At 45.6% G+C, this 15,000-nt stretch overlaps 2 protein-coding genes across 2 annotated transcripts in view; one reads left to right on the plus strand and one right to left on the minus strand.

Moving 5' to 3' along the window:
* Positions 1-8,347: 8,347 nt before the first annotated feature.
* Positions 8,348-11,251, minus strand: mrpl22 (mitochondrial ribosomal protein L22). Its single transcript, XM_083691089.1, has 7 exons — positions 11,223-11,251; positions 11,073-11,115; positions 10,751-10,889; positions 10,604-10,669; positions 10,300-10,377; positions 10,002-10,071; positions 8,348-8,640 (listed from the first exon to the last, which is right to left on the minus strand). Exons 1-7 carry the CDS (start codon positions 11,248-11,250, stop codon positions 8,432-8,434), a joined length of 633 nt encoding a protein of 210 aa, XP_083547215.1. The 5' UTR covers position 11,251; the 3' UTR covers positions 8,348-8,431.
* A 305-nt stretch (positions 11,252-11,556) lies between these two features.
* gemin5 (gem (nuclear organelle) associated protein 5) overlaps positions 11,557-15,000 on the plus strand; it is a 17,886-nt gene continuing 14,442 nt past the window's right edge. Inside the window, exons 1-5 of the mRNA XM_083664835.1 lie at positions 11,557-11,788; positions 11,897-12,051; positions 12,479-12,660; positions 13,129-13,280; positions 13,605-13,706. Of these exons, the coding sequence (XP_083520961.1) occupies positions 11,647-11,788; positions 11,897-12,051; positions 12,479-12,660; positions 13,129-13,280; positions 13,605-13,706 (733 nt within the window). The 5' untranslated portion in view covers positions 11,557-11,646. The remainder of the gene's footprint in view (positions 11,789-11,896; positions 12,052-12,478; positions 12,661-13,128; positions 13,281-13,604; positions 13,707-15,000) is intronic.

Below are 15,000 nucleotides of genomic sequence, written 5' to 3' on the forward strand. Positions count from 1 at the left end.
CAACAGCAGCATGAGAAGCCTGTGCTGTTGAGGTCCGACGCTACAAGAATCTGCCCCACAATCTGCTAAAACAATGAGCTTCATTTGTCTTCTTAAGTGGAAAAACATACAGAGAGATGTTCTGCTCTTCACAAACAAACCCACCTCCTATCCGGACTTGGGACAACATTTCCAAATCAATTAAGATTGTAATTAATGAAAACCACGCAACTGTAGTGCCAAGCAATTGCCGGGGGACAGTGAAAAATGTGGCTATCAAACTAATCAAGCACACGGGCCTCGTCCAATTATTCACTAACAATCTGGAGCGGGGCGGTGCTCTTGAACAGGTGATGGCTATCATTAAATTAGAGCAGAGAGCAGTGCAGGTGCAGTGGCTGGGTTGGTTTATCAGTAAGGTGCTTGATGGACTGTGGGTCAGGCTGGGGTTTGCTGGGGCTGGGGCTGGGGCTGGGGCTGGGGCTGGGGCTAGGGCTGGGTGGACTGGGCTGGGCTGGGGATGGGGCTGGGGCTGGGGATGGGGCTGGGGCTGGGGCTAGGGCTAGGGCTGGGTGGGGTGGGCTGGGCTGGGGCTAGGGGCTGGCTGGGCTGGGCTGGGCTGGGGCTAGAGCAGGGTGAGGTGGGCTGGGGCTGGGCTGGGCTGGGGCTGGGGCTAGAGCAGGGTGAGGTGGGCTGGGGCTGGGCTGGGGCTAGAGCAGGGTGAGGTGGGCTGGGGCTGGGGTTGGGGATAGGGCTGGGGGTGGGCTGGGCTGGGCTGGGTTGGGTTGGGCTGGGCTGGGCTGGGGCTGGTATAGCTGTACAGGACATGGCAAGGCAAGGTTGGGCTTGGCTGGGCTGGGCTGGGCTGGGCTTGGCTTGGGTCGGGGCAGAATGCAAAGGCCGGGGATGGCTGGGCTGGGCTGTACTGGGCTGGGGTGGGCTGGGCTGGGCTGGGCTGGGCTGGGCTGGGCTGGGACAGGCATTTGTTGTGGTAGAGTGAAGCCTTACAGGGGGAATTGGTATTGACTGCACTAAACACATGATGTCCTACTGTGATTTTTATTTTAAAATGCCCAGATGTTTTATTAATCCGATTCCCTGCTCCTCAAACCCCACTATTCCCATGGTAGAAACAGATCACACTAATGACCCAAACAATAAACCCAAAATAAATTAGTGCCGCAGGAACAACATTATCAGTTTCTACTTTTAGAAATGAACACTGCTGAAAAATAATAGATGAAGTTGGCTCTGAGTAAAGGCGCTAAGCACTTTAAAAGCTTTCAGGCCTTTACAGGCTTAGAATACATTTCTAAATCAATATTTCATTAACTGAATAGAGGTGCAATGTTCTTTGTTAATACAATTTCTTTTTTTTTTTCTTTTTTTTTCTCTCTTTCTTTTTTGCCTTATACAGAGTTCAAGTTTGAAGATTACGAGAGACCGTAGACATGAAGGTAGTAGGTGTACTGTACTGTACTGTGCTGTACCGTGCTGTGCTGGTCTGAGCTGTGCTGGGCTGTCCTAGGCTAGTCTGATCTGGTCTGGGCTTGGGCCCTCTGTTGCCAAGGGAGCCTGGTCCTTTCCCTTCGTGTGTGTGTGTGTGTATGTGTGTGTGTGCATGCGTGCGTGCGAGCGTTTGTTAATGGTCCGTTATACAGCCGCAGTGCCTCTAATCCCCTCAGACACAGGCGTTCGGTGACTTTCCTTCCCCACAGCAGGTTTCAATGTGAACCACTCTGACATTGGCACTAATTCATCTCTTAGAGGGGGATGCAGACCTGACCCTACTCTCTCTGACTAAGGCTGTAGATATTCAGCATAACTCCCAGGCGGGGACTTGCTTGTACAGTTGACATTTAAAAGAGAAAGAATATAAGATGTAGGGGGTCAAAGGTGAAATGAGGCTAGGATGTGGGTTATTGTATCTACAATTACCTGTCTACAGTGCATCAGGGTGCACTCTTTCCAGTGCATCTGGGGAGGCTGGTGGAGGTAGCAATTGGTGGATGGGCTCCTTGTAATGCATGGAATGGAATAAGGTATGGTATCAAACCAGTCCTTATTCCGTTCCATGCAATACAATTCAACCCATCCTTTGATTTCTACTTCCACCGGCCTCCCCAGATCCCCCCCCCCCCCCCCCCCCCCACTGCAGCGTATTGATGAGCCTCTCTTGATGAGCCTCTCTTGATGAGCCTCTCTTGATGGGCCTCTCTCACACAGCAGGGGAGAGTCAGCCTGTCTCACCCTCCTCTCTGAACATGGCTCGTGTGTTTGATACCATGCCTTATTCCATTCCATGAATTACAACGACCCTGCAATACATACACACTGAAACCCCACTATGGCAATATCCATGACCTGTATGACTTCATAGAGGAGTGACAGAAGATGACACTGACTGTAACAGACTATTCCGCCAACACAGTCTTCAAAAGTCACATTCTTGGCACTCTCTCCGCTGTGACCCTCCAAGATTCTCAGCAGATACGGTCATGCAAGTCAAATTAAAATATTGAAATCGAGCTTTAACAAAAAAACATGCTCTGTAACATGCATACCTAATAGGATTGGATTTGTGTCTCTCAAGAGCCGGTCGATTCAAACATCATATTGGATTTTATCAGCTGGAATGTAAAATGGTAAAAATGTGCTTCCATTCAGTGCAGGGAAGCCAATTCACACGGGTCTATCTGGTGCATCTGCTAAGACTGTGCATCATTTGGTGCAAAGAGTGTTCAGACGCAACTCAACAGCGACACCTAGAGCCAGGATGTAGGACATATGAGGTTGACGCGTCCTCTTTCTCTTCATTCTGATGCTCACTGGATGTCGTCAGTGTGTTACTCAGAAGAGGCTGGTGGAGGTAGAAATCGGAGGATGGGCTCATTGTAATGCATGGAATGGAATGAGGAACGGTATCAAACTTACCAGCCTCCCCTGGTGTTACTCTACGGTAGATAGCCTCACGTAGCATTACTGTGGCGTTCCACCTCCACCTGCCTCCTCTGCTGCAGTCATAGTGAGATTGAGGACATATTTCTGTTTTCTGTCAAAAGACCATCATCAAACCTTCGCATTTCTCGTACTTCAGTTTCTCAAAGACAGTCCTTGGTCAGGGATAAACCAATGTGAGGAGGAAGGACAGTCTGTAACCGAGTTTATTCAGGGAGAGCAGCCAGCAGTGAGTGAATCAGTGGAGGCTAGTGGAGGTAGAAATTGGAGGACGGGGCTCATTGCAATGCATGGAATGGAATGAGGAATGGTATCAAACACACGTACAATGAGCCCGTCCTCCGATTTCTACCTCGGCCTGCCTTCCCTTGGGAAGGACACTCTGTAACCAAAGTGCATTGAGGGCCAGCGCCTCAACAGTGAATATGACTTTATTGTGGTCTGTGGCGGTACAGCTCAGGTCCAGAATGCAATGAGGAGAGTTTGTCCGTGTGTCTGGGTTCTTGTTGTTGCTTTGTCTCAAGGGCAAAACATGGTGTGCTTCCCTGCCAGCCTGCCTGCCGGTGGGAGCTCTCGGCTGTCTGCGATGCTCTGCAACGAATTTCATTTGGGAGCTAACATCATTTGTGGCTGTCCTTCCATGCACAGGTTAGGAAGGAAAAAAAAGGAAAATGAAAAACAGCCTAAGGCACTTCCAAAACTACTCAGTTGTACTTTTTTATTTGTTTCCCAATCCTCATCTATAAACCCCTACTGCTAGGATGCTACAGGAGAGGCTGGTGGAGGTAGACATCAGAGGACGGGGCTCATTGTAATGCATGGAATGGAATGAGGAATGGTATCAAACACACGTATTTGACACCATTCCTCATTCCATTCCATGCATTACAATGAGCCCGTCCTCCACCAGCCTCCCCTGCCTGTGGGAAAGATGAACAGTTCTAAGCAGGTCAGACAAGACAGTAGTGGAAGAGGAAAATCATCCTTTTATTGGCAAAAGCAGAAACCATATTCATCATGCAGCATTCTTACAATAATACAAAGCCCTTCAGTCTTACAATGTAAACACACACAAAATTGCTATAAAGACAATTGCCACTTTTTGACAGTGAAAACTATTATTGAAATCATAGAAATCCTATGAAAGAGAAAGCTATATCCATCCTGCATCATGACATTCTGCATGATCTTAATATTCTTCATCCGCATTTACATTATTATTTAATTTTACAATTTTACTAAAATACAATAATGATACTCCCATAATATAGCCCATACTGTGCTGCTGATGGTGCAAATTCTCTCCTGCTAATTATTTATTTATTTATTTATTTTAAATAGCCTACTGGAATTACGACTGCCTATGGCCCCTGGTGTGAGCATTGATTACTTTGTCTTATGAGGACTGTTGGATAGATGATTCACTTACTTCAACAAATGTATTTGTTGTAAGTCGCTTTGGATAAAGGCGTCTGCTAAATGCCATAAATGTAAATGTAAATGAGTCTCCAACATTCAGCCACCATGCAGGAGACACAATCAGGACAGCACAAGGCCAGTCTAATATGGCGGAGAGATCATTTCATTTTTTACTTCAGATACATTCATTGGATGTTGATGACCCACTGTAATTCTGAGGTCACACGTCTTTATGCCAACCACAAAGACAAACACAATGAAACGAGTTCTAGAGTTCTGGACCTCCTCCGTGCTCTCACCCACAGCTGTCGTCTCCATGGTGGCACCGTTCTAAAGGACTGACTCTGTGTTCATTCTCATTGGGGGAGTCAGCTGGACTGGGAGGTTCCCTATTCTTAAAGCGATGCTACAGGACTTTGGTATATTTTAAGGGACTAGTTAGAGTCTACGAATTAGAGCTAAGAAACGTGATAGAAGAATATGTAGACAGTACTGACTGATACATACAGTACTGACTGATACATACATAGACAGTACTGACTGATACATACAGTACTGACTGATACATACATAGACAGTACTGACTGATACATACAGACAGTACTGACTGATACATACAGTACTGACTGATACATACATAGACAGTACTGACTGATACATACAGACAGTACTGACTGATACATACATAGACAGTACTGACTGATACATACAGACAGACAGTACTGACTGATACATACAGACAGTACTGACTGATACATACATAGACAGTACTGACTGATACATACAGACAGACAGTACTGACTGATACATACATAGACAGTACTGACTGATACATACACAGACAGACAGTACTGACTGATACATACATAGACAGTACTGACTGATACATACAGACAGTACTGACTGATACATACATAGACAGTACTGACTGATACATACATATACAGACAGTACTGACTGATACATACAGACAGTACTGACTGATACATAGATAGACAGTACTGACTGATACATACACAGACAGACAGTACTGACTGATACATACAGACAGTACTGACTGATACATACACAGACAGACAGTACTGACTGATACATACAGACAGTACTGACTGATACATACATAGACAGTACTGACTGATACATACATATACAGACAGTACTGACTGATACATACAGACAGTACTGACTGATACATAGATAGACAGTACTGACTGATACATACACAGACAGACAGTACTGACTGATACATACAGACAGTACTGACTGATACATACACAGACAGACAGTACTGACTGATACATACACAGACAGACAGTACTGACTGATACATACACAGACAGACAGTACTGACTGATACTGCTATTTTCTGGGTTTTTAGGCAAAACCTCAGGTACCGTACAAGTAGGTATGTTAGAAGTGAAGAGTGTGTGTACAGTAACTCTTTTATGCGATAATAGCCACACACACACACACACACACACACACACACACACACACACACACACACACACACACACACACACACACACACAGTATAATATCCCAGCCAGTGTTCATCTGTTCTCCTCTGTCCTTGTTCAGGGCTGATAGACCAGATGGTTTCTGTCTTTCAAGGGCTATCGTTCGTGACAGCTGGGAAAGCTTTGGCTTAAAGTTTTCACTGCAATTCTGTCTTTCTGTGTAGTTGAGCGCAGGCAATCAGCTGTACAATATCAGCTAATTGGAGCAGGCATTACGCTACCCCCCTTGTCTCCAGACAATCGGGGGGAGAAGAAAGATGCCTCATGCCTCTAGCAATTGTGCTAATCATAGATGTATTTTGTTAGCTTGCTATGTGTGGAATAGGAACTTTGATGTATTGTATGCATGTGTGTGATGGTGATTGTGGCTGTGCTTTCCCATTGATGTGAGAGGAGGATGGAGAGAAGGATTACCCAAAAAAAAAAGAAAACATAAAAAGAAGAATGAACAGCTGCTGCTCTTTCCAACAGCTCCTCCGCTGTGCATTGTGCTCGGAGAGCCAGGGAATAGGCCCAGGCTCGAACCTGAAATTGAGGGCACTTGTCTGGTGAAATTGGGGCCAGGAGATGGCATTTCGCTTGAAAATAAACTCAAAGCCACCCCGAGCCGACAAGGGCTTTGGTGGGAGAGAAGTGATGGACAGACAGGCTGGCCAGATCTGGAACGGAGGGACTGGGGAACTAAAGGGCAATTAGAAGCAACAGCGTCAATGACCCGCAACTCTGTAGGCCTCTCCATCCCAACCCAGACACACAGTAGCCTTTAAGACGGAGTAAAGCTTATTACAAAACTGAGGCTACGTTGTACAGAACACAGAGGATATAGAAACTGTAAACAAGTTTGGCGGCAAGTGTTCTCATCCGATAAAAAAGAAAAATCTATACTTCATTCATTGTGTTTATTGTAACTTTCTATTGACAAATAGACAGGATTCACACACAAAACCTGAATCAAAGGGTAACATTAAAACAGATATATTCATAATGATGTTGTGAAATTGTGGGAGTTGGCCATCTTTACCATAATGTTTCTAATAGACATAATGAGAAACATTCCAATGGGAGTTTTGAATGCTGCATAGAGCGTTTTCATGATATATCATAGAAAATAGAAAAAAAATAACGCACAGGCGCATCCATAATGTACCATATTAAAGTCAAGATTTGTTTTGTTGTTGACACAAACACACCCACACACAAGAAGAGGAAGAGAGAGTGTGTGTTTCTATTGATATTAGTTTTCTACTCTTAATGAGACACGACACGAAGTGCAAACCAGCAAAACCGTTATATGCAATGGAGACTGTTTACAAAAATGTAGATTAAATAATTACAGTTTTTTCAAAACAATTTTTTATAATACGCTACAATAAAAATCATGCTGTAGAGTATTCTTCGTAAGGTATTTCTGCGCTGTTCAGCACTATTTGCTGAATCACACATTGGAGCCTTTTGGATGCAGTTCAAGACAGCCACTCACGCCCCCGAAGAGAAGAGAGTGTGTGTCAACACGAGTGTGTTTCTAACCCAGGCACTTTGAACATTGTCAAGTCTCTGCTCTTCTAAACGCAGCCAGGCCCCTGGGACAGCCGCGTCCACATCTATAACACTCAGATCCTCTAGTTTAATGGAGCATAGTGTAGAAACGGGAGCCCGTGTGACAGGGAGGGTTATACACGCCGCTTCTTGGTTACCGTTGACATCCGAACCCAGACATTGTCTGGGGGCTCTGGAGAAGTAGTGGGTTTGGCCGCCGAATTCGCGGAGTAGTTAAGGGGCAAACCGGAATGCTTATCCATCCGTGGTGATGGGACTCCTGACAAGGTTTTAGTTCTGTTGATGTGCTTGTGCTTCTCTGCAGTGACTTTCACAGGTCAAATCGAAGAAGTGCAATGTTCCCCAAATCTAGTCCTATTTTGCTCACGATAAAATATATGTTGGCACACTACCACAAACAATCCCTCCTAAAGACCTCTCTTCACCCCCCCACTACAAGTTTCTCTCCTGTTAATAAAATTAAATTAAAAAAATAATAATCCTTCTTCTAGCATTGTGACTGCTTATAGCCCCTGGTCTGAGCATTGATTACTTTATCTTATGATGACTGATGGACAGATGATTCACTTACTTAAACAAATGCATTTGTTGTAAGTCGCTTTGGATAAAGGCGTCTGCTAAATGCCATAAATGTAAATCTACATAAGTGTCCCAAGTCTAAGCACAGCCAAATGAGACTAACTTTAGTCACCAGACCAAAGCGAATCAGTACTTGGATCTATTAAATTAATGGCAATGCAGCACTAATTTATGTATTTCCCTATCCCAGCTGTTATTTGTGCAGTCCATATTGTATAGTACACAGTGAATCAAAAGGCACCATCAAAAGCAGACAAGAATATCTCACAGCACAAACATTGTTACCGCACAATCAAACCTGAAAAACTACAACAATCAAACACAGCCCCGAAATATCATCATACAATAATGTTTTTTATTTACAACAAATACGAAAATCAAACACAGCAGAAACACAGAAGCAAGCGGCGCAGCTTGTCCTATAGACTGTGGATGATGGTACGGCTCTTCAGCTGCTCCACGTACTCCTTGGCCTGGTCGAAGCTGCTCTTCTCCTCCACCTTGGGCGGAGCTCCCTCCACCAGCTTCACAAAGTAGTGGCAGTGCACCTTATCCATGATGCCAAACATGCCTTTGCCGTGATAACGGATACGCTTCAGGTACTTCCCCTTGCTGGAAAAGGAATCCGCTGGAGTGGGAGGGAGGGGGAGAGATAGATAAGAGAGAGACAGAGAGAGAGAGAGAGAAAAAAGGCAGGATGGAGAGGGGAAGAAAGAGAGAAACAAAGAGAGACAGACGTAGAGACAAAGAGAGACGTTAATGTCAGTATGAGAATAATCCATCTGAAGAATGACAGATTTCATTCTGAAAATTACATTTGCCTGTCAAACACATCCGCACAGAGTCGACTGTTTCCCTTTGTCGATCTGAAATAACTTCTGCATTAGATTAGCATAAATCAAACGTCGCTTTTGTAGTTCAGAAAAGTCTATCTACTTTTTGATGTGTATCCAGGACGCCGCCGCCATCATCCCTTATCCAGACGCCACGGTTGAAGATGTGATTAATAGGATGGACTATTGATGATGATTACTTTGACTGACACACACACACACACACACACACACACACACACACACACACACACACACACACACACACACACACACACACACACACAGTATAATATCCCAGCCACTTTGGCTTTGACACTTCTAACCCACCTCACACGAGTTACTTTTCTGTTTTTGTGTGCCGAGGCTGACTAGACAGGGTTAGGGTTAGTGTAGTGTGCCGAGGCTGACTAGGGTTAGGGTTAGGGTTAGTGTAGTGTGCCGAGGCTGACTAGGGTTAGGGTTAGGGTTAGTGTAGTGTGCTGAGGCTGACTAGGGTTAGGGTTAGGGTTAGGGTTAGTGTAGTGTGCTGAGGCTGACTAGGGTTAGGGTTAGGGTTAGTGTAGTGTGCCAAGGCTGACTAGCGGCCAGTTAGTGCTGAAAGCCCGGTACTTCGAGCCTAGTGAACAAGCCTGTTTGAGTTTCCACAGCTGGGCTTTCTAGTCCCGTCCTGTATGACCTCCAGTTTGTTTGCACTCTGCAGTTTCGTGAGGTGGTGAATTATATGGAGACGACATGTCAAATCCACCGGTTTTCCAGAGGTTCTGCACTTAGTGTAACATTTTAGTTATAAGCTATTTAGTTTGAGCGCTATTCAAATCAATTTGATTGTGTAGTCACAGCGAGCTATGCCTTCCACCCACCGAGTTCGCCGACTAAAACACTTGGATGATAAGAATATCCCACCCTTGCTCTAAACCACGTCCCTAGACCCGTTTGGCTTCATAAGGATAAAGTTTAAGCACCGAACAGGCCCGGTGTAAGCACCATGGAAACCCGGGAGTGACTGTGGAAACGCAATTGGTCTTGGCAGGCACCGACACGCACAGCGTGAGCCCCACTGGAAAGCCTGTGGGTTGGCGGGGGGCTCAAGCCCTAAGCATAAGTAAGTAGGTGGGATCAGGTTTCCATTCCCTAAAGGATGGTCAACACTCACCTACATACAAATTAGACTTGTATTCTACATTGTGATTCCTGACTGCCATATCCTGAGCTTCCAAGAGGACCTGAGGAATAAAATAAACGCAGAGACACATCATTAGGGAGAACAAGCACCCACACACACACACACACACACGCACACGCACACACACACACACACACACACACACACACACACACACACACACACACACACACACACACACACACACACACGGCAAAGTGCATATCTTCTGAGACCTAGCTAAAACACATCAAAGCACAAACAGCATGGTGCCTCAATAAAAACACACCTCTCTCATGATCTTGGCCCCCTTCTTGTCATTGAACTCCAGCTGTGCGATGGCCTGGTCGATCGCCATCCCTCTGATCTGTCGGGGAAACACAGAGCACAGTATCAGTCCTGCATGTCTGACTTTGAAGATCAATGACCTATCCTTTGATCTGAAAAGTGCTGCTTTAAGCTTCACAACATTACACAATCTATAATCAGATCTAGCAAAAGCGGTCAGAGTTTCATGAATACCCGTATAGCCCCCAAGGCCTACATGTAAACACTTTATAGAGGTAATTAGACCATACGCTTGGGTGTCTCACCAATTTAGCCAGATACCACATCTTATCCTTGCTGTACTTGATCTGCCTCCTGCAGTGGTGCACCTCCTGAGAGAGAGAGACACTATTGAAATGTCTATATGATTTAAAGTTATAATGCGTCATGGTTTGGCCATTTATGGGACTCACAGCTGGTCGGCGTGGCTCATCTGGTCGCTGAGGTGGGAAGACCTGGAGATTCCTCCTGTCCCAGTGCTTATTGACGTCTAGTGGGGCGCTGGTGTGAATGCAGGACAGCTGCTGTGGGCTCCCACCAAAGGCGAACAACCTGCAATCATATTAGGTAAGAAAAAGATCAAGTCGGAGAATAACAGATGCATCATGCATGACAGTCACTCCGGCAAGAGGAAGAGCCAGGGAGTATTTAAGATGCATTTGTTTATGTTGTTGATTTGTCCTTTGAAATGAAATGGCATACTGCAGGTTGACAGTGATATCTGATGATCTTTACCTTGCCTGTATCTGCCCCGCTACGCTCCTGAGAAACGTAAACCCTGTGGAGCCGCATTTAGTTAACAGTGATTTTAATAAACAATTATGTAGAAAAGCAAGATAATTAAATGAACATGACATTAACAACTAAAAGTGTCTTACGACTTACCACCCCCTGTCAGTACGGAGGTCGCCATGATGTATGTTTTACATCAACACTCTTTGCTTTACGGCAAGTACACCGTCTCGCATATTCAATGCTTAATAATTCTGTAGGCGTAACTATTTGCTTTACAATACTGGAAATGCGAGATGTCGATAGGAATGTAATGTCTGATTGGATTTAAAGCGAATTAAAGTTATCTGAACAAGACTAGAATGGTTATGAAACGCTTGAATTGCAAGCCGGCATATTTTAACCCTTCTCGTTTTCCGTACTATGTTTACGACAATTCATCAATTCATACGGCTGTCGCTCTGTTGATGGTGCAGCAGCATGAAAGCGACAGTGTCTTACATGTGCATGTGTTGACTTTACGTTGAATTTTTAGGTTTCTATTGAGTTTTACTGAGCGTCGATCACTGATTGCATAATGCACGAAAGACTGCTTCCCGCCTCTCCGAACTGGTACTGCTCGCGATGCAGTGACACGAATGACAAGGGATTAATGGGGTTTGGAGCCAAAAACACCATCTATTTGGTAGACGTCACTGCATCGTCCTCTGCAGTCGTGGGTGAGGCATCGTTCTGTTTTTATGATCGTCCATGCCAAATCATTCAGTGTGCTGTCTGCATCACAACAGATGAACTCATTCGTATTCCCGCTGTGTTATTGGTTTCAGGTGAGCTGGTTGGCCACAGAGAAAGAGTGTCTGGTTTCTCATTCTGCCAACATGCCGGCCAAAGCCACATCTGTGCCAGCACATCTGATGATGGGACAGTTAAATTCTGGGACACAGATGAGAAGGTCCTAGTGAAGGAGCATAAGGCTCACCAGGTGAGCGTTATTCCACAGTTGCTCCTTTGGGCCACACCTCACAGATGGGATGACCTGCTTACATTGGGGCTCTACACACACACACACACACACACACACACACACACACTACTGGGCCGACCCAAACCATACCGTGGTGGCATGGATATTTTAGCTTTGGCTGACTTTCAGACTTGTGATTCGACTTGCGTGTGAAGCCTTGAGTTGCAAGCTGACCTGGGTTTTTAAATGGACCAGGTTATGGAGCCTTCACCTCCAAGGATCTCTCTCTCTCTCTCTCTCTCTCTCTCTCTCTCTCTCTCTCTCTCTCTCTCTCTCTCTCACACACACACACACACACACTACATTATGATCCTAAAGTGTTGTTTATGTGGAGTAAGGTATGAGATGAGGCTACTACAGTGCTCTTGTCTTGTCCACTCTTCAGAACACCATCACAGCCCTGCACTGGTCCCCAGTAGACAAGAACCTGGTGGTGTCAGGGGATGAGAAGGGCATCGTGGTGTGTTACTGGTACAACACAGGCGATGTTGTCAGCTTCTTCCCCGAGCCCAGGAACGTCTTCTGCTTGTCCTGCTCTCCTCACTCATGGAACTACGTGGCTGTGGGGTAAGAGGGCTGGGCTTAGTGAGCTATGATCCCCAGGGTGGGCAACAACATTCCCCTTACACTGAGATACACACAGTCACCAGTGTTTATGGAGAAACATAAGACAAAACCATGGCTAATATCAGGGGTAGATGACCTCATAGGAAAGTACAGTATCCCTGGAATGGAACTAAGCGGCGGTGTCCCAGACACAGATTTAGGCTAAGCCTGCCTCTGAACGAGGAAGCACTCACTGCCAATAGAGACCCTCCATTGAACATGGTCTCTAGTCCAGGGCTAGGGTTAATCTGGGTCTGGGAAACTAGCTCTAAGGACTGGTTTCAGGGACAGAGATGACATTGACCTGGACTGAAAATCATCTTCAATGGAAGACTCTCCATCATTGCAAGAGTGATTTATAGATGGTACAGGATTAGGCTTAATCTGGTGTTTAAGAGTTTATCATTTATTTATCATTCTCTCTCCAAGGTACAAGGATGGGATGATCGTGCTGATTGACGTCAGTAGGAAGGGTGAGGTCATCCACCGCCTGCGTGGCCATGACGACGAGATCCACGCCCTGTCCTGGGCCCCGCTGGCCAATGAGGAGGCTCTCTACAGCAGGCCAGACGACCACACAGGTGGGTCATTATGGGAGGTGCTGTGCTGATTGGTCCACAGTGAGTTAGTACCACGTGGTCTTTCAGCTGATTGGTCCACAGTGAGTTAGTACCATGTGGTCTTTCAGCTGAGGCTTGTATTCGAAACGACTTGTTAGATAAGACACAGGATCATTGTAAGAATGTCTTGGCAAATTGCAAGTGCACAGAATTATGTATCAGTCAGCAGATCTGGGGTGAGTTTGTAGAGCTGAAATCGTCTTATCTGACTGCAGTACTGCGAAGCTCTCGGGGTAACACCGGAATACATTTTCCTTCCTAAACGAGTGACGTCCTTCTTTTCAGAAGCGACCAATGGGGTGGCTGATGGAGCAGAGAAGGGCTGCTATCTTGCCTCTGGCAGCAAAGACCAGACGGTGAGGATTTGGAGCACGGCGAAGGGCAAAGGTGAGGCGACGACAACAACAAGCACCTCAACATTAAACATCTGCATCCTCGTATGATAATGATGACACTGTAGCAGCTGATCACGGATGGCGCCTATCAGGGGAGGCTGGTGGAGGTAGAAACCATGACAACGTGACACTGACATCATAATGGTTTGCAATTCTGATCAGATTCCCCTTTGTGCATGAATTCAATACCTCTCAAGAAGGGTTCTAAATCAAAGATGATGGACTGGATTGTGTGCCACCTTCAAACTGATTCACCTCAATCAGGGGAGACTGGTGGTGGTAGAATTTGGAGGACAGGCTGTAATGCATGGAACGGAATGAGGAACGATATCGAACACGTGTGGTTTGATACCATTCCTTATTCCGTTTCATGCATTACAATGAGCCCGTCCTCTGATTTCTACCTCCACCAGCCTCCCCTGATGTGAAGCTGGAATATTCGCAGGCATGGGACGGAAACACACGTGTTTGATACCCTTCCTCCTTCCGTTCCATGCCTTACAATGAGCCCGTCCTCCGGTCTCTACCTCCACCAGCATCTATGTATCTCTGTTCCAGTGCTCAGCACTTTACATTGCATGCTCATCATGATGCTGTGGGTAGTCGGTGCAGCAGAATGCTCTTTCACAGAGCCGACAGAACTAGGGCTGGGCTGTATAACAGTAATACAGTAACCCGTGGGATTAGAAAATGTCCACCGTGTGCTTTTATTATCTATTAAACTGCCTTATTGAGACAGAGAGAGAGAGAGAGAAGCAGCCACCACAACATAAATAATTTAGCTTTTCAATGTATATGTACACTCACCGAGGAGCACTTTATTAGAACATTACACTAACTTTCAAGCTGTGAATCTCCTGTTCTACCACATCCCAAAGGTGTTATATTAGATTCAGATCCGGTGGCTGGGAAGGCCACTGAAGAACACTGAACTCATTGTCATGTTTATGAAACCAGTTTGAGACCACTTTTGCTTTGTGACATGGTGCATTATCATGCTGGAAGTAGCCATTAAGAAGATGGGTAAATTGTGGCCATGAAGGGATGCACATGGTCAGCAACAATACTCAAATAGGCTGTGGCATTCAAGCGATGATTGATTGGTAATAACGGGCCCAAAGTGTGCCAAGAAAACATTCCCCCCACCATTACATCACCTCCACCATGAGAAGGTGTACAGGTGTTCCTAATAAAGTATTTGTTAGCGTATATTACATATATGGAGCAAAGACAGCTCCAGCCAGCCCCCCGTGATGTTATTTTGAATTTATACCAGAAATGCTGCA

The sequence above is a fragment of the Argentina silus genome, assembly GCF_951799395.1.
Source record: "Argentina silus genome assembly, chromosome: 2".
NCBI lineage: Eukaryota > Metazoa > Chordata > Actinopteri > Argentiniformes > Argentinidae > Argentina > Argentina silus.